This window comes from Danio aesculapii, chromosome 4 (assembly GCF_903798145.1).
Source record: "Danio aesculapii chromosome 4, fDanAes4.1, whole genome shotgun sequence".
Lineage (NCBI taxonomy): Eukaryota > Metazoa > Chordata > Actinopteri > Cypriniformes > Danionidae > Danio > Danio aesculapii.
Window position 1 is genome coordinate 23,254,514 of NC_079438.1, and position 25,224 is coordinate 23,279,737.

At 36.5% G+C, this 25,224-nt stretch overlaps 1 protein-coding gene and 1 pseudogene across 1 annotated transcript; one reads left to right on the plus strand and one right to left on the minus strand.

The window, feature by feature from the left end:
• The window catches only part of LOC130222380 (gastrula zinc finger protein XlCGF49.1-like), a 78,647-nt pseudogene that overhangs the window by 19,888 nt on the left and 33,535 nt on the right, over positions 1-25,224 (plus strand).
• Positions 7,148-13,756, minus strand: LOC130222324 (gastrula zinc finger protein XlCGF57.1-like). Its single transcript, XM_056454906.1, has 2 exons — positions 13,566-13,756; positions 7,148-9,700 (listed from the first exon to the last, which is right to left on the minus strand). The coding sequence occupies exons 1-2, from the start codon at positions 13,693-13,695 to the stop codon at positions 8,280-8,282; spliced, it is 1,551 nt and encodes a 516-aa protein (XP_056310881.1). The 5' UTR covers positions 13,696-13,756; the 3' UTR covers positions 7,148-8,279.

The window sequence follows — 25,224 nt, forward strand, 5'->3', positions numbered from 1 at the left end:
ATCCCAATTTTACCCCTTAGCCCTCTACCCCTTGTTTTGTGTTTCACATGAAGGGTTAGGGCTGTCCCAATTCTCTTCATCTTGAAGGCACATGGCTGAGGTGAAGAGCTAGACAGCTCTTTAAACAGATTTTTCAGGACCACAGAGAAACCAAGAGATACAAAAAAATTCCCAAATACACCAACTGCAATAGCAACATAGCTGCTCATGCGAGTCAGGAGATGCACACATTTAATTATTATTTTTTTTTGCAGTATTAATTTTTGTTTTTTTACAACAAACAAGCATAAAACATTTTTTCAACAAAATAGAATAATAATAATAATAATAATAATAATAATAATGCAAAAATTGAATTGCAGTTGGGCCTAAATCTGTATAGCACAAAATCAGTGGTTTGAAAAACAGGAAATTTACAGAATATAAAATGCATCACTAACAATAAAATAAATAAACATTCAAGTGTAAATTGTAGGACTCAAATAGTCCATTGCATGCTCAAAAATTGACGGAGATCTGAGTTGAAAATTAAGAAGTTTTATTTTGAATGCAAGAAGTTAGAGAGTACAAGTTCTGCGCAGGAGAGATGTAACCTCAGTTCAGCTCTGATTTTTTTAGGCTCTCCTTCATGCTTTTATACTGTCTTTCGCACATTATCTAATCCCAAGCCAGTTTGACAGTTTGACCATTCAGCAACCAGACGTTCCTCTTTCTGGTATCTGTGTATCTTCTCTTGACAGTTGACCTTGCAGATGTTTCAGAGCACAAACACACAGCTCATACATTCTGTCATCCTCAAAACTATCTGCACTTTTATACACCCATACCCAATAACAGAATGTACTGTTCTCAGCAACCTTCAGCAATAATATACTGTAGCAGTTAATTCCTCAAAAAAGAAACCCTTTATGTCTGTATTTATTAGCAAATGTTAACAAAGCCTAACAATAAAAAATGCTATCCTTCAATCCCTCTCTTGGCCTCTGAAAAGAGGCCACATCACTTTAATAAACACTTTAAAAATCTCAGAATACTTGGTCCAATATGTCCAGATGAGCTTGGGTCGAAAACCTTGGTGAGGAAACACACCCAAGCGGCCCCCTAGTTGACTTATGGGCAGCCACCACATGTTCACCTGACACATCATATCAGACCATTTAGAAAAATAAAAGCAATAAACACAATCATAACAGTCAAACGATGATGGTCCCTATAAATTCCCTATAAACCAGTGTGCTCAGGCTGGACTGGGCCGAAAACCCCTGTGGGGAAAGTCACCCAGTCGGTCCCCTATTTGACGTTTGGGCAACCACAACATGTCAGCTGAGTCAATCACACTGAAATTATCTAGACTACAAACATTTCAGTAATCAAAATTTAAATCTTAACACATTTTCAAACAGCAAATTTCTCAAACATCAATATCTAAAAAACACATAACTTGTGATGAATCAGCATCTGCAAAGAAGCACAGTTACTGGGAAAAAACAACATTTATAAGTCATATTCCTCCTCCTCTTCCTCCTCATCATTATTTCCAGGAGATACCAGCAAAGGCATTGTGTAAGGGGGTGGAGCTCCATCTTTCTTTTCAATTGCTGCTATTATCACCCTGTTACACAATGTTCTGATACACGGGATGCAACAGCATCCACAGGTCACTATTATGGCCACAAATGTAGCTATAGAGATCAAAATTGATGTAAACATGGTTTTATATTTTCCAAACACACCGGTCAGCCAATCATCAAATGGGTTATTTACACCAGAGTGTTCTGCCATTGTTTTGGAAAGGGTTTTTAATCCTTCTAAAGCTCTCGTTACTGATCCGTCTGGGCGGTATTATTGGTAATAAAAGTGCAGCAAAAATCTTGGAACATGGCACCCCTTTTCTGCCAATAGCATGCTAGTGCTATTCTATTTTGTATTGCCATTAATGAGGTTGGGGCCAATTGTTCTGATAATCCTTCTACGGCATCTTGTGTCAGATTTGCCAATCTCATCACATTGTAGTGCACATAATTTATTCTATCTACCTTTTACTTGGGGTGACAGGGAATAGGGCTGAAATTATTGGGATATTCTAGAACCCGGCAGCAATTTGGTCTACTAGTTCGTGTTCATCAGGGACTCCTCTAAGGATCCCTATTTAGTCTATATGGGTTCGACAATTAGTTGTTAGATCAAAGCTTCTCCTTCGTCTCGTGGCTGTAATTTGGTGTTTATGTCCAATCATTGTGACTAGTGCAGCTAACCTGACCATTGCACATATACCTTCTGTAGTTTTCCCTTTTATTCTTACAAACAATCTTTTCCCTTCACAATAATAATATAGTCCTCCCCGCGCCCAAGGACCTATTATATCCCCTGCATTTTTGATAATCTGTGTGCACCACAAAGGGTTAATATGCTTTCTCTAGTATATCCTCTGGGGTTAATTTGGTATAATCCATTTCTATCACAACCCTTCCACCTCTAATTTCGATCTCTGATTGGGGTCCTATAGTTGTTGTCTTGTTTCTATCTATTACATTGACCTTATCTAAAAACTCAACTTCTATGATTCCCAGGGGGTCAGTTCCTGATATCTCAACTCCTAATAGTATATGGAGCAACTTAGGCGGATTGTTTTTCCCAACATAATGGGTCTCATCTAGGGGGTATCCTGTCCACTCCCTTATGGACATAGTTATAGGGTTCTGGGTAGGACTATAATCCCTTTGTATTTTCAGTTTTCTCCACTCGTTTTTAAAATTCCCTAACCATGTTGGGTTTGGTGTCCATTTCCCTGTGTACCCCACTACTTGATCCCACCCTCTACACCACCTATGATCTGCTTTACCCATCGTGTTACACCATGCATTCATAGTCTGATCAAAACAAACATATACGTCATATCCTCGCCACGAACTATTGTGTCCCCCACAGTCAATTACCTGACATAGATCAAATGTGTAAGATGTTGTCTCTCCCTTTACATATTCTATGGACAGCCCTCCATAATACTTGGAACACCTGTTTTCTTCCCCTAGGGATCTTTTTACTCTGGTTGGTTTTACAGTTGAGGTTTCATTCCTGTTCTGACTTTTTCCCACTCCTAGAATTGTCCCCAATATTATCATTGTTAATATCCCCACTATCCCCAATATTTTCCAGTTTTCCCACAACTTGACCCTCATGTTTTATTGATGCTGGTTTTTCTTATTATTCAATTCTGGTCCTCCCTTTATATTATTTTTCACAGTGTTATTGTTTTAACAGCAAGTAATATATAATCAATATCAAAGCTACAATAAAAATAGCAAGCACAGTAAACTTATTCTAACGTATAAACTGAAATAGTTATATTCTGGCCTTTAAACGTCTTTTCAATAATGTGGAGAACTCTATAGAATTCCAAATTGTCCAAACCACACCCCTATGGATAATCTGGTGATGTGTAATTTGTCACACCACGTTCTCATGCAGATTAGACTGCTCTCAAAGTCCTCATATGTGGGTAGGTCTCTAGCAAGTGTTTTTGTGATCAGGTGGAAAACTATTCTGTCTGCCTCGTGAGTTATAACACAGTCACCTTTCGTTTTTCTCTGGGCCTTTACCTTGTCAACCCCATATCTTTCTCTGAATTTTTCGCTATGCCCGCTCCAAATACACAGTCTGCACTGACACAATGGGCTACAGCTTCTCCTTTAGGGCTGTGAATAAATCCCCAGTTTTGTGGAAGGTTACTTTGTGATGGATGAAAATGTTTCCCGTGTGCATGTGTTTGTGTGTCACCTCCTTTTCTGGTACCCTCAGTCCCTCCTGCATCTCCTGTGGTATACTCCCTCTCTTGGACCTGCGAAGCAAGGTCCACTCTGGTGTCGTTTAATTATCTGGATTGTGGGTCCGCTGGACATTACTTAATTTGAGCAGACCAGCGAGGCTCTTTCCATTTACGCCTGTAGATTCTCAATATCACTCAGTCCCAAGTTCGGTCAGGTAGGGGTGCTGGATATTCGTGTCCCCTAAAATCAGTTGGTAACATTTTGTCAAAAGATTCAATTAGAGCAGTCAATTTGTCATAGTAAATTTTGTGTGATAACGGTTGTACTGGTTCCAATTGTAGTGGGGTCAGTTGGCCAGGAAATTGGCGACCAGTCAACAGTTCAAAAGGCGTGTATCCTGTTGCCCTACTCACAGAGCTCCTTACTGACATGAGAGACAGTGGAAGAGCAGCCAACCATGTCAATTTAGTCTGTGCACAGATTTTAGCCAATTTGTTTTTCAATGTTAGATTCAACCGCTCAACTTTACCTTGTGACTGTGGGTGATAGACTGCCCCGAAATGGTGTACTAAACCCAATGCCTTTTCAACATCAGCCAGATGTTCATTTTTGAAGTGTGAGCCGTTGTCAGATCTGACCCGGCTTGGAAAACCATGACGTGGGATGTAATGGTTTATCAGACATTTAATGACAGCAGTGCTGTCTTCCATGCCCACCAGGAAGGCCTCTGGCCATCTTGTATATGCATCAATCATAACAAGCAAGTATTGTTTACCATTTACCCTTTCAATCATGTCAGTGAAATCAATTATAACTTCATCTCCAGGGCCATTTGCCAATGGGAACGATCCCTGAGATGGTTTCATAGTTGGTTTGACATTGTGCATCTGACAGATGTCACATGTCGTTATGTACCTAGAAATTAGGTGTGGCATAAAAGGATGCCACCATGATTGCAATGCTCGTGACATTTGCTTATCACTACAATGTGCATGTGTGTGGGCTTCTTTCAACACCCTTGGGACTAGTGACGCTGGGAGCAAAGCTCTACCATCAGGTGCTGTCCAAAGCCCATCCTCGTGTCTGATTGCCCCTTTATTTTTCCACACAGACTTTTCTTCAGGAGCAGTCATGTCTTGCTGCTCAGATAAGAATTCTCTTGAGAATTCTGGTAGGAGGGATGTCACGTCTGGCTCAGAAGTCACCACAAACTGATCTTTTACGTAGTCTGAGGCATGTTTTGCCGCCAAGTCTGCTGCATCATTACCTCTTGATATTAGGTCAGTTCCTTGAGAATGACCAGTGCACTTAATAATAGCCACTTTGTTTGGCAACATTATGGCTTCAGAGAGCTCTCTTGCTTCTTTCTCATGAGTAATAGGCCGGCCAGAAGAAGTTGTTAATCCACATCTGATCCACACAGGCAGCTCCACGTGGGCTGTGGACACTGCATATGCAGAATCAGAGTAGATGTGGACAGCCTGTCCTTTTGAGTGTCTCAATGCATTGATTAGGGCCAATAGTTCTGCTATTTGTGCAGATTGTTTGCCAATTAGGGGTTCAGATTTTATGGTGACTAATTGATCATTCTGTAATTTAACCACAGCAAAGCCTGCCTTTAATGTTCCATCACTTACGTAAGTAGTGTGATTGGGTTGTCTGCTTCAGGAAGTGGGGGACCATCAGGCCCTCTCTAGCAACTGTCAATCTGTTGCTGAGGCGTCTGTTTTTAGCTAACTTCCCTTTCTCAAGCTATAGTTTCAAAATTCTCTTTTTTCTTTTCTTTAACAACTCACTTCCTTCTCTGTCCCCTTTCTCTACTGCTTTGTCTACATACCTTTTCCATCATCACTGCCTGGTACCTCATGAGACTGTTCCATGGCCTGGGTCACACCAGCTGGAGCTCCTTGTAACAGTGCTGCCCTGAAAATTCTATTAGTAACAGGGTTAGACATTGGGTTTTCATCACATGCTTCTTCTCAGTCTTTGACAGCATCTATTTATGTATGCTGCTCCTTTTTTACCATCCCAATGTTCGCTCTGATACACTTTGTTGTCTTTCATCTTCTTTACACTGTCCTTCTGTCTCTTCCTCATCTGTCCCACTTCCTCTGTCGCTCTCTTCATCTACTTCACTTTGTCCCTTACTATGTTCGTCCAACTCACTATTTCCCTCTTTTTCTTTCTTTTCATTGGCTTGCTTGTTCAACAGCCCTACTTCCTCCTTTCGGTGTCTTAAAACAGCTTCCTGTGCTCTTTTCTCTTTTATTCCCACTTTCTGAAACAGAGATCCCTTTTTGTCCATACAATCAGTACCATAATGTTCAATAATTTCACGCGTAAATTCTCCCAGTTCTTTTATCCATTTTTCCTATCTTTTTTGATCAGTTTGTGCCAATAAGATATCTACCATTTTATCCCATTGTTGTCTTAATGGAGGACAATCATATTCCTTGCACTCTCTATCAAATTCTCCTTCCATTTTTTATTTATTTATTTTTTTAATTTTTAATTTTAATTTTATTTTTTTATCCCTATCCCTACACTCACCATTTCTCAATTCACTAAACCTGCTGTCCTTGAGAAATTTACTTGATTTCAGATCCTCGTCGATATAAGAGGGATCTTCAAGGGTCTGCCTCTCTCAGGGAAAAGGGACTTCTAAATACCGATGTATTCTTAAGTACCGATGTACTTTTACCCTGTTAAATACCGATGTATTTACCCTGATAATTTACCTGAAAATGTCAAATTCTCGTCAGAATAAGAGGGATCTTCAGGGGTTTTGCCTTCTCAGGGAAAGGTCTTTAAATACCGATGTATTTACCCTGATAATTGGAAATATGAGTGACTTCGTCAAGACAAACATTTTCCAATTTATTTGCCTATTTAGGGAACAGGACTTCTCTTTAAATCCTAGTGATTCACCCTAACTGCCTATTTAGGGAACAGGACTTCACCGTAAATCCTAATGATTCACCCTAACTTTCTCTATCACAACTTATCACAATTCAATCTTCTCTTCTCTTTTATTCAACACTATTTTAGTTAAGTTTTAATTTATGCAGTCTGTAACGTCCTGCATTCAATTCAAAATGTATCAAAGAAATGAACAATCGTATTTACCGATGCCAAAAGCCACTTATTTAGAATATTCAATAGCAGAATTTTAGAAAAAGGTTTCTGCTTACCTTTCTTTAGAGAAGCGCCTCTGGATTTGGCATCAGAAATAAACGTCCATCTATTTGACAGTCTCCAGTCAATCACGTCGTCGGGTCACCAATTGTAGGACTCAAATGGTCCATTGCATGTTCAAAAATTGACGGAGACCTGAGTTGAAAATTAAGAAGTTTTATTTTGAATGCAAGAAGTTAGAGAGTAACAGTTCTGCGCAGGAGAGATGTAATTTCAATTCAGCTCTGGTCTCCTTTGGGCTCTCCTTCATGTTTTATAATGTCTTTCACACACTATCTAATCTCAACTTTATTGACTCATGATGTCTTCTTGGCAGTTGGACCATTCAGCAACCAAATGTTCATCTTTCTGGTATCTTTTCTTGACAGTTGGCCTTGACCGTCGACTAGGCAAATGTTTCAGAGCACGAACACACAGTTCATACATTTCACATTTCACTCTGCATTTTACATACACCCATGCTCGATAACAGGCAGGTTGCTGAGAGCAGCCCAACAACTCTTCTCTTATGCACATATGGCATTTAACTCCTCAGAAAAAGAAACCCCTTTATGTCTGTATTTATTAGTAAATGTTAATAAAGCCTAACAATAAAAAATGCTATCCTTCATAGCCCAGTAGCAACTCTCACAACCTGGTACTGGGCCGTGATCCCTGATCTACACTACAACACAGTTGTCAAAATCTTCACCCCTCTTCAGCTATTGAGTTTACATCTTCAGGTGTTCAAAGGGTTTCATTATCAGTAACTCGATATGTTTTCAAGAGTTCACACTTGTTTGGCATGCTGTCCCGGGAGAGAGCCCTAAGCTCATAATTCAATTCAATTCAATTCAATTCACCTTTATTTGTATAGCACTTTTACAATGTAGATTGTGTCAAAGCAGCTTCACATAAAAGGTCACAGTGAATAGGAACAGTGTCAGTTCAGTTTTCAGTGTTTAAGTTCAGTTCAATTTAGCTCAGTTTAGTGTGGTTTAAAAGATCATAAGATCCTAGAGCCCTGGGCTCCCTCCCGTAAACAGGGTGAGAGGGGAATTTGAGCTCAGGTAGATCTCGATGAACTCTCCTGACTTGTTTCTGTTCTAATTACAATTATAGGAATGGCTAAAGGAGATATATGGCTTACTAAGAGCTCAATGGTGCCAATTTAGAATGTTCAGTTTACTTAGGTTGTGTGTTTTTGGACTGTTGGAGGAAACATGGAAATCTTGGGAAAACAAAAATAGTTTATAAATAAACTTCACGTGAATGAACAGCCAAATTACATGAAAAAGCTGCCGTTTTGAATATACCCGTGTTTGTGTGGACAAGGACTCATTTTTGAGGACTCTGCTCTCCATTGTGAATCTTCATGTGAGTGCTGAGGCTTCTTTTATGGTTAAAGCCCTTTCCACACTCACTGCATCTAAAACACTCTCCTGAGTGAGTCCTCATGTGTTGCCTAATGTAGTCTTTGCGTGTGAGACTCTTTCCACACTGATCACATGTGAACACTATGGTTCCAGTGTGACCATCCATGTGGTTCTTAAGGTTAGTTTTGGTTGTGAAGCTCTTTCCACACTGAGCACATACAAACGGCTTCTCTCCGGTGTGACTTATCATGTGGTGTTTGAGTGTGTTTTTATATGTGAAACTTTTACCACACTGTGTGCATGTGTAAGGTTTCTCTCCAGTGTGGATCCTCATGTGGACCTCAAGGTCTTGTTTTTTACCAAAACTCTTTCCACACTGTTCACAGGTGTAAGGTTTCTCCCTAGTGTGAACTCTCATGTGAACATTCAGGTTCTGCTTTAGACTGAAACTCTTTCTACAATGTTTACAGCTAAAAGGCTTCTCTCCAGTGTGAATTCTCATATGCAGTGAAAGGCTTCTTGGATTATAGAAGCTTTTTCCACACTGTTGGCATGTGTACGGCCTTTCTCCAGTGTGAATTTTCATGTGCTCTGCAAAGTTTCCTGAATGACAGAAGCTTTTTCCACACTGTTGGCATGTAAACGGCCTCTCTCCTGTGTGAATTCTCATGTGGGCTTTAAAGCTGTGTTTTCGACTAAAACTCTTTCCACACTGTTTGCAGGTGTAAGGTTTCTCCCTAGTGTGAACTCTCATGTGAACATTAAGGTTTGGCTTTTTTCTGAAACTCTTTCCACACTGTTTACAGCTGAAAGGCTTCTCTCCGGTGTGAATTCTCATGTGGGTTTTAAAGTCTTGTATTTGACCAAAACTCTTTCCACACTGTTCGCAGCTGTAACGTTGCTCCCTAGTGTGAATTCTCATGTGGACTTTAAAGGTGCCATTTTGCTTAAAACTCTTTCCACACTGAGTGCAAGAGTAAGGCTTCTCTCCGGTATGAATTCTCATGTGCTCTGCCAAGTTTCCAGCATGATAGAAGCTTTTTCCACACTGTTGGCACATGTACGGCCTCTCCCCAGTGTGAATTCTCATGTGCACGGTTAAGTGTCCTGTACTATTGAAGCTTTTTCCACACTGTTTGCAAGTGCAAGGTTTCTTCCTAGTGTGAACTTTCATGTGAACATCAAGGTTTGACTTTTGACTGAAACTCTTTCTACACTGTTTACAGCTAAAATTACACCCAGATTTGGATTTCCGAGGTCTTCCGTGTGATGAAGTCTTTTTAGTCAGTGTGGGTTTTTCATCAGTCATTATTTTTTGGGGTTTCTGCTGTTTCTCTTCTATTTCATTCTGTTGATGAGTCTCTTCTTTCAGTACCATCAGGTCTAAAAAAAAAAAAAAAAAGTTAACTTTAGTATGAAGGCTCAAAGTGACAAGCAAGAAATGGATGTTTTTACCCAAATATTAAAATGACCATTTACCAATACCATTTACTCTCCGTCATGTGGTTTTAAACATTTCCTTTATTGTGGAACACAGTAAGCTAAGTCTTTTTTATTGTGCAAAACTGGAATATCACATAAAAGATGTGCAAATAAAGCAGCGTTTCCATCCAATGAATCAATGAGAACAAAATCGTCACTTCCTGATTAGAAGAAGCTACATGAATCTTTTCTTTGTTTAATAAATGACTTTCACCTCAGAGGACAATGTCGACACACAATGAACACGTGGTGACGTTTGAAGCCCTGAGACGCAGAGAACAGACACTCTGGAGGTAATTAATATTATATTAACATTAATACTGAAACGGTTCAGACGTTTTAGAATGACCAAAACAACATTTCAGATGGTTTACAGTATGCTCAGCCTGCTGGTTTGTGCATTCACACACATTTTCATCATCATATGATCTCTTATAACAAACCTTTTTTAACACACATACTGGAATTTGTTCAGTAAAAGTGGTTGCGTAGTTTACGTAAGTTTATCTTCTCTTATCGAATAAAAAGAAAACATGTTTTTATGCCTATATTTCAAAAGTTATGTGCATCATGACGTTTCCATCAACCAATTTTTTATGCTCATAGCCTATCCAAAATGCATATAAAAATAGGTGGCTAGAAATTAAAGGCTAAGCGAGAATTACCGCTTCATCTTTAAAAAAAAGGGGGGGAAACCGACCGAAACTCAGAGTTTAGAGAATAAAACCTGCTAATGACCAGGTTAGTTTCACAGAGTAAGTGACCACGGTGACTGACTCCGAGTTAAAGTTACCTCTCTTTCAGAAACAGGCTACTTAAACAAGTCTCTTCATGACTACACATACAAAGAAAAATAATACAATTAGAAATTATGACTTTGCAACATCAAGCAGCTTTAGGCATGGGCCAATATAAGATCCTTACGGTATGATAACCTTGCATAAAAATATCATGGTTTCACAGTACTGTGATTACTGCTCTAAAATATATTCTTTTAAATGTCTGGGTAAAAAACAAACACTCCCCCCCCCCCTTTAAACACAATATATTTTCATTTGAGAAATTTTTTAAGTATGTTGGAGCAGTAAACATGTCAGGCTGAATAATTCAAATGCATCATTGACTTCTGCTGTCTTCATTTGTTTCAAAAACAGATTTCTTTACAATTTAAAACGGCATCTTTGGATATCTTTTCTGCTGGAGATACTGTTGTCCTGAAAAATGTAAAACAAAATGTAAAAAAAACCTTACATATACAGCAGAAAATATTGGCGGTTTTAAAACCTCGAGTTTTTTCTCAAACCGCGGGATACCTTGAAAACGGTTATCGTCCCACGCCTAAGCAGCATAACACTGTTTTTAGGATCTAAAAATTCATTCCTTGAAAAAAGTCTAAAGCAAAAAGATTCCAATGGCGGCACCTGCTGGTACGTGAAGAATATGGTCAATACTGACGAACTTTACACTCATATGTTTGCATATCATCAGCATACTGTAATCTATTTCTTAAGCAGCAAAAGTCATTTTTAGACTAGTTTGTTGGCCAGTTGTAGTCAGTTCAATGCTAAACGTTATTGTTCCACTATAATTTGTTATTTTGTCTCACGTCGTCCCACAGCAACACCATATAGTTTAGAATACTGTACAATGTTTTATAACAATTATTTTTGTGTCCATTTCATACTGTAAACCAGAGTTTCTGTAGGTTTCACCAAGATAAATTTAAGACTTTTATAGACATTTTTAAGACCATTATGACTGAAATGTTAGACTCATAAAGGGCTAAAGGCTAAGGAATTTTTCAAATGGCCCAGATGGAAAAGATTTTTAATTGCCCTATCAAAAAATAATATAATTTAATACATTTAATAACACAATAATAAATGACTTAAAAAAAAAAAAAAAAAATATATATATATATATATATATATATATATATATATATATATATATATATATATATATATATATTTATTTTTTACTTAATTAATTTATTGTTTTTAGATATTTCTTAGCAAAAGATCTTAAATATTGTGTAAATATAAGCAAGCTCTACTTGTATCCACACACTTTTTTCCAAACTAAACTTTCTTTTAAAAAATAATAAAAATGAACAAATGTTTTAAAAGTTTTAAAACTATAATAAACTAAATCTATACACAACAATCTGTCCAAGTCGATGTCCTCAGCAGTAAATACATGGAGCACGTTTAAACCAAACGTTATTGTAAGGAAAATAATTAAACCATTATGATAAATAGAGTTAAAATGACCTTTTGGAATAAAAAGTTGAAAGTTTTTTTTAGATGGATTGTTGGTTATTGTATGGGTTTTGGCCAGATTGGGTGGCAAAACATGAACAAAGGAAAATGAAGACTTGTTTAAAAAAAGATTTAAGACCTACAACACAATATTTCAGTAAATTTAAGACTTTGAGGCCTAACATTTAGATTTTGGAATTTAAGACATTTTAAGACCCCACTGAAACCCTGTTTAAACACAATAGCCCTCTTATTAGTTAATATGATAATTATGTAATTCTAACTCAGATACTATCTGTGAGAACTAGTAACAACTACTAGAAACAAGTTTAAACTCAAAAAGAAGTTGATAAAAAAGGGAATTGTGATCAACGTGACATATGCAAATGGAAAGTACTAAGCCAACACTATCACTGTAATAGCAGATGTCTTCTATGAGAATACTGTAGGTCAAATATCGTCAGCTCAGTTAAACTTTTTTAATTTATTGTTTTTGTTTATTTTATATAGCGCCAGTGCTCAAAGACGCTTTACAAACAGTAGGAGAACAAGAAAAGCAATAACCTTAAGAAGGTAGAGAAAATGGAAGACTAATAAATACATAATAGAAAGACAAAAGACATGAGAACAAGTAACAAAAGAAACTCATTCCTGTCTTTCAATGGCTGTTTCCATCCACCTATTTTGCATATGCACATAAAAAAACGGTTGATGGAAACGTCATGCTGTGCATAAATTTTTAAAATGCACATAAAAAACGGATGCGCATAACTGAGTAGGATAAACTTTTTATTAGATAAGAAAAGATGTGCATGAATCACGATGGAAACACTTTTACCGAACAAATTTCAGTATGCGCATTAAAAAGGTCATGTGATTTTGTTATAAGAGATCATGTGATGATAAAAATGTGTGTAAATGGACACATCAGCAGGCTGAGCACACTGTAGAATCCGCTGAACTGTTGTTTTGGTCATTGTAAAAATTCATTTTAATTGTAAGTCATAGTGTTACAATTATTATAATGTCATTGTAAGTATTAGTGTTATCAGTGTAAGTATATTATTAATGACCTCCAGAATCAAGAGCGTCTGACACCTTCAAACGCCACCGCTCTTCACTGCGTGTCAGGATTGCCTTCTGAGGCGCAAGTCCTTCATTAGATGAAGAAAAGAGTGAGGCAGCTTCTGTTATCGCAGCAAATTCCATTTTTACTGTTGATATTTGGCGCCAGTTAATCAGGAAGTGACGATTTCGTTTACTTTGACTCTTTGAATGGAAACGCTGCTTTATTTGCCCGTCTTTTATGCGATAATCCAGTTTTGCGCATAAAGTTCATTCGCCTTTTTGGATGGAAACATGGCTCATGAGTGCTTATGTGCATTTAGGAGAACTAGGCAGCACACTCAGGGCTGCAAGATGGATTTAATTTAGTATTCTTATTATTAAAATATGTCTGAATGAGGATCAAATGACTGAGTTGGTCTTTGAGAATGAAAATCAACCTGTTTGTTCCTGCAGATCTTCCTGTTTGACTCTGAATGTTTCTTCTGTTTGTTCCTGCAGATCTTCCTGTTTGACTGTGAATGTTTCTTCAATCTTCAGGTCTTCACTCTCCACTTTAATAAACGCCATCTTTATAACAGTGTGGAGATCAGTCGCTTCAGCAGGAGTTTTTCTCTGTGTTTGGGCACTTTATCCTGTTTAAAATGAATAAAACAATGAACAGAAACAAAATAACTTCTCTTCAACACTTGCTTCAACAGTTTCTTTATATGAGAGTAATTGACAAAAAGAAATCAGGTAAGTCTGAGTAAGAAACAATAGCCATAAATGAGCTGATTAAAATTAGTACTCCATTTCTTTTATATAGTGATGTTTACTTTATGCTGTTTAACATAGACATTATGCTATTTAATAAATTAAACCTTCATTAAAACACTTATTACACACATCTCTGTAATTTTTAGGTATGTTGTTTCTTTATTGTTTAGTTTGTTTTATTTACTTTATTGTCTGCTTACAGAAATGTTGTAGCTCTTTTTTTTGCACAAGACAAATTCCCTCTCTGGGACAAAAAGTTTATCCTATCTTTACTCAAACAATAGTCCTCATTACTGTGAGTAAAAGAGTACTTTGTTGTTTAAAGGGTTAAAATAATATTGTCAACAGCAGGTACATTATTTACCACTGAATTAAAAAAAATGAAACTTTAATAAATCGCTTTATATGTGTAAACACTTCAAAACAAACCTTTCTCCAGTTGAATCACAACGCGGGAGCGGCGCAGGCTTATGACGTCACACGCCACGCCAAAATAAAAGTCTTTTTTTTTTTTTTTTTTAACCTTTTTTGCCACTTCTTCCTCTTCTTGTGTTTTTTTTGGCGGTTGGCAACTAGCTTTTGGAGCACTACCGCTACCATCTGGATGGAGTGTGATTCAGGAGTTAACTAACCCATGTATTTCTTATAATGAAACAAAGCACTACAATTTATATATATATATATATATATATATATATATATATATATATATATATATATATATATATATATATATATATATATATATATATATATATGCACACATATAAAAAAAAAAAAATATATATATATATATATATATATATATATTATACACATATACATACATTCCCTTCCTTCTGCATATTACAGCTACCATAGATAACTATTCTGCTATATACTAAATTATATTACTTAACCTTGTGTCTTTCAAAATGTTATAATCTTATCTAAAACACACATCATCCGTGCTCAATTTTAAGATATTCTCTATGTTAGGTTCCACTTGTTTTTCCTGTAACTGTGTGAATAATCTATTTCTTTCTGTGTGATATGTTGTGCAGTGCATTAATACATGTTTTACAGTCTCCTGTTTGTTATTACATTCACACATCCCATCTGCATGTTTATTGATCATGTGTAATGTACTATTAAGTGCTGTGTGATTAAATCTCATTCTTGTGAACTTGTCTTCTTCCTGTTTGCTTTTCCTTGTTTCCCTACCTCTTCCTACTTTGTTCTGTATGGTGTAATATTGACGTCCTGTACTCCATTATTCCATATATGTTACCATTTTCCCCAATACTTTAGTTTTAACAATACTTTTGATTTCTGACTTGCTGTATTTGATGTTAATGTCTATCGTAGTTTGATGTGCTGCTTGTTTTGCCAACTTGTCTGCCATCTCATTCACACTGACCCCTATTTGTGCTGGTACCCACAACAATGATATGATAACTCCTGATTTTGAGATTATTTTCCATCTGCACTATTTCATAAATGATGGCCTGCCATGACTCTGATACTAAATTTTTTATACTCATAAGTGCTGAACTTAAATCAGATGCAATGACAACTTTAATTGGTTTATTATCCTCAACCCACTTTAGAGCCAACCATATCGCTACCAATTCTGCTGTATACACTGCTAAATTATTACTTTTGCAGTTTCAATCTTTAACGTTGGAATACTGTATGACACTCCTACTCTTTGTCCAATTCTTGATGCATCTGTGTATATTTCAGTTGTTTCATTGTATTTTTCATTTATATAATTTTCTTCTCGTTTGCTGTCAATCTCACTTTCTTGTTTTTCTTTCATTATTTCCAAATCAACTTCCAAATCACCAAGCGGCCATATGGGAACTACTGGAAATACTATAGTGGGCGAAATTGTTAGTGTGTCTATTTCCATATCATTTATTTTACTTCGTAATATCCATCCATAACCTTTAACATTCTGTTTCTCTCGTTCTTGGCACTGCATCAGAACTGTTTGTGTTATGTGATTGTCATTATGACCTTTCAAGTTTGCCTAGAATACTAGTGCCAGTTGATCTCTTTTAAGGTGTAAAGGCATCTCTCCCATCTCAACTTGTAATGCTGCTACCGGTGTGGTTTTCTTGGCTCCACATCATACTCTTAGTGCTTGATTTTGGATTTTATCTAACTGTTTTAATGTTGTATTAGCCGCTGATCCATACACCATCCAACCATAGTCAATCACTTCTAGGGCCTCGCACACGTAATACACAATTATGTAGTGCGTTAACTTTAAATTAACTCAAAGGGAATATAACAGAATTTAAAGCGGCTTCAAAAGAATCAACTTTCTTGAACTAAACAAACGACTCATCCAGCGCTCATTTGAACAGACAGGGCTGTTGACTCAAAAACGAATATTGCTATTCCAAATAAAGTAAAAACACTTTAATATTAAAGCAGGATAACAAGATCTAGGTATAAGGCAATAGATTCATAAGTATACACAGGCCACTTTCAATACAAAAGACAATTTATTACACACATACACACATGCATTCATAACCGGTTGCAGACAAGGACTAGAAGGAAAAGAAGAGTTTAGGAGAGATGTGATGTAAAAGATGTAAAACCTAACCAAAGTGAACCAAATAATCAATTCAACCTTTACTGTTTCTCAGACAGGGTTATCTATCATTTAACATGATTAGCAGGTCATACACCAGTTTAGCAATAGATCTGGAGATGTACTTGCGTTCCTTAGTGTTGTGGTGAAATCCTTCTGTGGAGTTGGATTCCCACGTGAGTTCACTGATGGTTGGTTTGCCGTCGAAGTAACGTATCTGAGGCTGCTGATGAAGTGAAGTCTGGTAGTTCAAGTTGGAGAAGGCAACACTGTTGTCATGCTGACTGGTTTCGCAACGCAACTTAACTTAACTAGACTCTTGACGGAAAGAAAAGAGAGAAGAGTGAACGGAAGATGGGGAGTTTGAGGTTGGTCTCATCCCATCTTAATGTCCAAGTCCGACTGGACTGGACCTGGAGGAGAGTTCTCCTGGAAGCGGAGCATCTCAACAGCTGCTGCTCGACTCTGCTTAGAGAGTTTTGGGGTGATGAGTTTTAACGTTTCTGTCCCCTAATAGAGCTGGATCTATAAGGCATTGTCCGTGGATCTGCGTGCCAGTCCCATGTTAGCACATGCAGCTTTGGCGTGACTCACTCATGACCCATGGTGCTTAGACATATAGTATTAAGCATACATATAAAGTAGGAACATAATACATTTTACATATCTATAATTAAAAGAAACGAAAGAAAGGGAAAAGGTTTCAATCATTCATCTCACATAACATATACATAATGGCATATTTGTGATAAATCAAAGCATAATGGTTACACATGATTAATACATTGTTAATGTAGACAGGATTCAGGTGTTATACATAAGCAATAAAATGACAATCATTAAAAGTCTGCTATCATTGTTTTGAGGATGATCTAATGAACTTTAACATTTGGTGATAGTTTATAAAATTCAGAGAGGATTTTGATTCTGTTTTGGACCAAAGTCAGTCAATTCTCTGTCTTGCATGGCGGTTGAAAACCCCATTTCCTTAGGTCGAACATAAGCTCTTTGTTAAGAAAAATGTTCTCGTGATCAGTTACCCATTCGTCTTGAGTTAACTTCATCAGGATAGTAGGTCCTATGACACTTAACTGATGATAAACCAGTCATGAGGCCGATAGCCTAAAGGCATCCTCTTCCTGCTCTGTACTGCAACAAATGTGGCCTGACCTTCTGATTTTGGTCAGAGACCAAAATGGCTCTCGATCAAGGTGATTCTGATCACAGGTGTCGACTCAGTAATCGGTGTCTGCATCGTTAAGTCCCTACACACTGATCTTATCAACCCTGTATAAATTGTTTTTAATGCCATTCTACTAGTACCCCAGTCTACACCACATAGGCACCTCATCACATTTAACACTCTCTTACATTTGTCAATCATTTTCCTAATATGTGTCCTAACATGTGAGTCTCCTATCAAACCACAGTCCCAGATATTTAAAAGATTCAACATTCTCCAACTCTTTACCCCCAATCTCAAGTTTAATTCCCCTCTTGTTGTCTTTTTGGTAAATAGCATTTCTTTTGTTTTTCTTGAGATATTCTTAATCCCCACTTAACTGTCCAATCCTGCACTGTATTTAATATCTGTTGCATTTTCTTCATTATAAATGTTATGTTTCTCCCTCTTTTCCAAATCGCACCATCATCTCCTGTATTATTTTCTATCTCTTTAAAGATCCCATCAAACATTATAGAAAACAAAAAAGGGCTAATGATGCTTCCTTGTGGTGTACCATTTTCGACACTGTAACATCCACTAAATGTACCATTTATTTTTACTATTATAGATCTTTCTGAAAGGAATTCTTTAACCCATCTCAGTATACGTCCCTTAGCTCCTAACTGGTCAAGTTTAATTAACACTCCATCTATCCACAACATGTCATAAGCTTTCTCTATGTCTAAAAATACGGCTATGACTGATTCCCTGTTTACTTGTGCTTTTTTAATATCATCTTCCAGCCTTAAAATTGGATCCATTGTCCCTCTACCTTTCCTAAATCCACTTTGGTAGTTCCCTAGTATTCCATATGCGATGTCAAGGCTATCGGTCTATAACTGGTTGGTTGTTTGGGATCTTTCCCAGGCTTTTTAATGGGAATGATAACTGCCTTCTTCCATTCCATTGGAATAACCCCTACTTCCCATATTTTGTTATATAACCTTAACAGCACCTCCTTTCCTTTATCAGTTAGATTTTCTAACATAGTATAACAAATTTCATCTCTTCCTGGAGATGTTTTCCCTAATTTCTTTAATGCCCTACTAAGCTCAGTCCCTGAGAAATTTATATTTAGAACCTGGTCCTCTTCATCTTTCCCTAAATCAAACTGATATCATCCACAAGTTTCCTCCTTACCTCTTTTCTCCTCTTGGCTTAAATTGTCTGTGCTATTTACTATAACTATAGTCCTTGTTATGACTTCTGCTTTCTCTTTATTATTAATACTAACCCTCTGCCTATCCATCAGCATTGGATATCCATATTCTTTTCCATTTCCTTTCATTTTTTTTTAATCATTCCCCATACTCTCTCTGCTGATGTTGTTCTGCCAATAGACTCACAAAATTGTCTCCAATATTCTTTCTTAGATTTTTTTAACTATTGCCTGTGATTTTTTGTATTCAATAAGGTTTTGAAAGTTGTGTGTTTTTTTTTCATTTTTTTAAATGCTTTATTTCTCTCCTTTATATCTTTCTTACACTCCTTTGTCCACCATGGAACAATTTGATTAATTATTTTAGGTTTAGATTTAGGTATTGCCATGTTTGCTGCTTCAATTATTCCACCACTAACTCTTACACACATACTTTCAATATATAAATTATCCTCAATCTTTTGCAAACAATCTTCATTGAGTTCCCTGAATTTATCCCAATCTGCTCTTTCTAAAATCCACTTCTCCTCTCTCACTTCAATTTCTTTTACACATTCTAAAGAGTTTTGATTGGGTAATGATCACTCCCAACTGTACTACCTCTTAATACTTCCCATTCACATCTATCTGCAATATCTTTTGTAACTATTGTAATGTCTATTGCTGATTCTGTACCTCTTGCTATACCCAATCTAGTTCCTGTCCCGTCATTAATGCAAACTAGCTCTGCTTCTTCTATGAATTCTTCAATTACTTTCCTATTATTTTCATTTCTGTTTCCCCATAATGTACTGTGGCCATTAAAATCTCCACACCAGATTGTTTTTCCATTAATATCCTCCCATACCTCTTCCAACTGTTCCCTATCTAACATTCTACATGGGTTATAAAAAAATATTATTTTTACATTACCTTCACTTGACCATATCTCTTCAATAATATATTCTAATTCATTCCCTCTCTTTACTTCTCTATATTGGATACCTTTTTGTATAAATGTAATAATTCCCCAACCTTTACCTACTTTCCAGTCTATTCCTACTGCATTGTACCCTTTAATATTAAAATCCAGTCCTGATATTGACCATGACTCTTGCACACACACTATATCGGGTTTTTCATTTAAATTATCTATATATTTCTTAAATTCCTGACCATTAGAAATTCAACTCCTCGCGTTCCACTGCAGTATAATTATTACCATTATGCAGTTCCACCCCATGCTTATGATTGTTGTTGCTGAACTTCTTCATTTAATGTGTTTCTCACTGTTTCCCAAGAGATTCCTTTAATGCCCAAGTATTTCTCCGCTGCCTTAACTATTATTTTAATCCTTTCCGTGCGGCTTGTTGTCTGTGCTGAACAGTTGATCACCTCTGCCATAAAAGTCATTTTTATCCACAATCAGTGTTTCTTCCTTTATTTTATCACACTTCTTACACTCGATCACGTCTTTGCTTTCTTCTCTCATTGTTGGTATCTGTACTGTCTGTTCCCTTGTAGGCCTAACTTTCTTTGTTGCCTCTGCATAAGATATTCCTTGAGTGACTTTATTCTTTGTACCTCTTGCATTCTTTTATTTACCTCACACCCACGGTATGCTGAACTATGTTCTCCACCACAGTTGCAACATTTAAGTTTGGCTTCCTTATCACATTGTCCATAGTCATGCTCTCCACTACATTTACTACATCTCATTTTTCCCTTACAGACCGCTGCAATGTGACCAAACCGTTGACATTTGTAGCATCTAACAGGTGGCGGTATGTACATTCTGACTTCATAACTCATGTATCCTATGAAGACTTTGTTAGGAAGTTTTGTTTCATCAAATGTTAGCATTATCGAAAGACTGTCAGTTAGGGCTCCGTTCCATCTTGTTTTCAAGCGCTTAGCTTCTTTTACTTTAACATTCGTTATTCCTTCAATCACATTGTTTATTGACTCACTGATCGGTATGCCCGTGATTACACCTCTTATAAGTTTTCTGTCAAAGACCTCTGAACATTTCACTTTTTTGCCATTTATTTTATTTACTTTAGTAGCTTTCTTTTGTTGAACCTCATCTTTACATGAAACTAATAAGCATCCATTCCTCAATTTTTTAGCAGATCTTACCTCCCCAATCTCTTTATACAGAGCTTTCGTCAGTTGTATAGGACTCCAGTCCTCAAATGTAGCCCCTTCCTGTATAAGTCTAACAAACACTTTATACTCTCTGTTTTTTCCCGCAACATTGGATCTCATCTCTTCGTCACTATCTGGTTTGTTTTTCTTTTTCCGCTTTTTACCTCTATAGTTTGTCCATGGTTCGCCACTCTCGCTACCCTCCATTTCCTCTACTTCACTTCCTGATCCGTCATTTCCGTCTCCCCACTCCTGACCATTCTCAATCCAGTCGTTGCCAACCGCCTGTACTGCTCCTCCTCCACTTGATGCCGCCATCTCCCCGTCACACACCACGCCAAAATAAAAGTCTTTTTGTTTAGCTTTTTTGCCACTTACTGTTGCAGTCATGACTTATTGATACATTTCTCCCATGTTTTTCACTTTACACTACATCTGCTCTCTCTGTCTCTCTCTGTCTCTCTCTCTCTCAAACCTTTAATCTAAACATTTTAAGACAATCTTGAGAAACTTTTTTAGTCCAGTTCATGACTTGCATGTCTACAACACATTACTTCCTATTAATATCTGAGTCCAAATCTCATCTTCATAATTATGACCTCTTCTTTTCTATTTCTACAACTTCATAGGCTTATATAGGGATTCTTTTTTTTCATATGAATTGTCGTCTCTTATTATCTGTGTTCCAAGTTTCCTGCCGTTCTTTAGCAATATCATCAGTAATAATATTTAATTTACCTTTACTTACAGAAGCAGTAAAGGGGTAGTTCACATAAAAATGACAATTCTGTCATTTCCTCATCCTCTACATGTTCCAAACCTGTTTGAGTTTCTTCTGCTGAATGGAAATGAAGAGAATACAGGGGCAAAATACAGCCACTATATGGTTCAACAGTTCCTACTTTGGCCGCTTTTTTCAACACTTTCTTGCACACAAAATGTTCTTGGAACTCGATTACAATTGAACCACTAAAGTCACATGAACTGTTTTGACAATGTTTTTGGTTCCTTTTCTGGACTTTGAGCATCTCTGAACTGTTGCTGTCTATGACAGACGAGGGAGTTCTCTGATTTCATCTAAAGTGTCTCAGGGGCACAGTTCTTAGGGGATTGAAACAACTTTACCAAAAGCAGTATAAACACTGGATGAGGAGAAGAAAGTGAAGACACCACACACCTCTTCTTCTGACTGTGTGTTGAGTCAGAGCAGAGTAAAGTTGCACACCGCCACCTGCTGTACTGGAGAGAGTAACATCAGTCCTTCATGGAGCTCAAGTGGATTTCCCTGAAAATAAAAGCACTGCTTTCACTGCCTCCGCTTGAGCATGATCGACTACTAAAATACCTAAGGTATTTCAGTTCCTCCATAATTTGAGGATACATTTATTAAGTTTATTCTTTCCATGTTTTTTTTTCAGTTTCAGTTTATTAGTTCGTGCTGTATATTTCTTTGTGTATGTAACATTTAACATTTATCTGTATTCATTTTACTCATAATGAATGTATTATTGAGTCTTATGTGTCCTTAAGTTATAATATTATTAATCTGACTTCTGTCCTGTTTTTACTGGTCATTGTTTTAACTTTAATTCAATATTTATAAAGAGTTTCAGATGTTTTTGCCAGTGATTATCAATGCCTCATGTTATTAGTGCTCTTCCTTCATTTTCAGATAAAACTCTTTTAATCATAAGTTTTAGATCTTCTTTCAGTAAATGATCAGCTGTTGATTGTCCTGCCCTTCCAAAAATAGCCTACAGGAATCCTGCAGGATTTTCATTTTTTTTCTGCAGGAACCTGCTGGTCTCCTGTAGGAATTATGAAATCCTGCAGGACAAAATGACAATACAGTATGTGCAGGCAGTTCCTACAGGATTTAGAATCATGCAGTACTTTTTACAGGAATGCTGAATGATCTTTTTTTCCCTGCAGGATAGCTGCTGTCCTGCAGGAATGATAAAATCCTGTAGGACACATTGACGATATGTGCAGGAATTTCTTACAGGTTTTACAATGGATCCAAGCAAGTGACAAATCCTGCAGGATTTTATAATTCCTGCAGGACTTGCTGGAGTTATTTGCTGTAATTGGAATGAAAGAAAGAAATTCTGTCACTTGCTGTTGGTAGCAATACAATATGAGTTCTAACAGATAAACAATACAACAAACAAACAAAAAATAAATAAATAGATAAATTAATAAAAGTATACAAATAGATTATAGGCAATTATAAAAATCCACCATTACTCTAAACCATACAAATTATACATTTGCGTTTTACATTTTATTCCTATACTTTTTTATTTCATTTATTAAAATGTCAATCCATCTCTCTGTTTTAATTCAACTCCAATCTGTTTGGTTGGATGCAAAAAAAAACTGCAAGACCTGTCCATGAGATAGACACATGTTGAACGTATGTTTGTGCATTTTATGAGTTCAACAGAGTCTGTCTATTCCTCTTTCTTTTAAAATGTTTGTTGCTGTTATTCCCGCTTCTCTGTCTTTTTGACTTGAGCAACCTGTTTTATTCTGTGTCCATTGCCTTTTTGTGGCAGCTGGAACTGGTGCCTCTTCGTTTAAGTACACTTTTATTCCATTTTTATCCTTTATAAAGAAGCAGGTCAGTGTTATTGTTAGTGTGATTGGTAAACATAATGTGTTTTCTGCAATATTAGAGTAAATTTAATTAGTAAATTATTATAAACATTTATTAAACATTTGAAATAAAATACGATATAAATGCAAAATTGAAAATAGATAATACATTGCTGCCAATAATGTATAGGTCTATATTTTACAAGTATAATAATTACAGTATTTTAAGCAGGGCTCCAAACCGGTTCAAGGAACGGAAACGAAAAAGGGAAACGAATGACATTTTTCAGGAACAGAAACGAAAAAAAAGATCAACTTTAATCTTTCTGAACAGAAACGTTTACAGTTAACCGGTTAATAACATTGTTTTATCGTTATCTTTATTATATGAATTTGGGAGACAAAAAGCATTAATTTAAAGCCTGTGTACAAATGCGACGGTGACGCATACAACGTGAAATGCCCGTGAAGCAGACGTCATAAGCGAGAGTCATTTCTGATGTGATGAGCTTGTCTTAAAGGTTACAGAGAACCTGATCTTTCATGTACAAAGGTATGTTTCGGTTTAAGTTATTGTTACTAAAACTTGTGTTTATACCTAATTAATTATTGATTGTAGATTGTTTTTAGATGGGTCTCCACGAAGAAAATCCTTTTGTTAACATTTCTCTTATGACAAATCATCTGATAAATCAATCTGTAATATTGAAGGATGAGGGGCAGATCATAAACATGATAGATACAGTTTTGAATGATATGATAGATATTATCAAACAACCCAAGCATTTTCCATTCAGAGAATTACAGTATTTAATAGCTTAGTCCTTATAAACAATCCAATAATAAAATACATTATTTACAAGGCTACCTAAGAATTACCCGAATATGCAATATGATCCTCATAATGATCACAGTAAAATGAGGTAAGCGCTCGTTTTTATATAAACTAAATGTCTGACCGTGATGCCTATTTAGGCCTATGCCAGTCTATAAAAAGATAATATAGCTTGAAACACTAATATTTTAGAAGAAGTAGGTAAAGTTTGCACAACCAGTGTTTGGTCTTATTAACCTGCCCATAATTAAACGTCATGTAGCCTACATTTTGATTCCTTGACCTGCGGATTAACGGCAGCACCAGCGGACATAAACGAGATCTGTGCATAACAGGGTTTTATGTGTCCCCAATATGCAAAATCAAGAGAGTGCACGACTCCATAAGGTAACGTAAACTGCACACACTTGATTATGTAATGTGTGAATTCAGGGACGCGTCTCACAGCGCAAAGCATAACTTATTAAATGCCCATGCTTAATTGGTCATCGATGAGGTCTATTGGGTTTGAAGGGTTTGATTTATTGACAATAAATCAATCGAGTAATTGTTAGCATCCCTAGTTTAATCAATCGTGGAAGTAGTGTCAATGTTATTAAAATGCACACACAATCTATCAGTTAATCTATCCAATACAGGGCACTAGACTAACTTTTTGACTTGGTGCGCCTTTTTTTCTTAGGTGAACCACGCATTGCATAGTATTTTATATTTACATTAAAGATAAATAAGGCAAGAATATGAGAATGATACTTTTTTATTTTTACACCAACAAAAAATATCTTGTGGTAGTGCACTTGTTTAATAAA

Excerpts from the sequence above, each read along its gene's own strand:
- LOC130222324 (XM_056454906.1), bottom strand. The coding sequence starts at position 13,695 with ATGGCGTTTATTAAAGTGGAGAGTGAAGACCTGAAGATTGAAGAAACA. Across the intron at positions 9,701-13,565 it reads AGATCTGCAGGAACAAACAG|ACCTGATGGTACTGAAAGAA; the intron begins GTTGATTTTCAT and ends TTTTTTTTTTAG.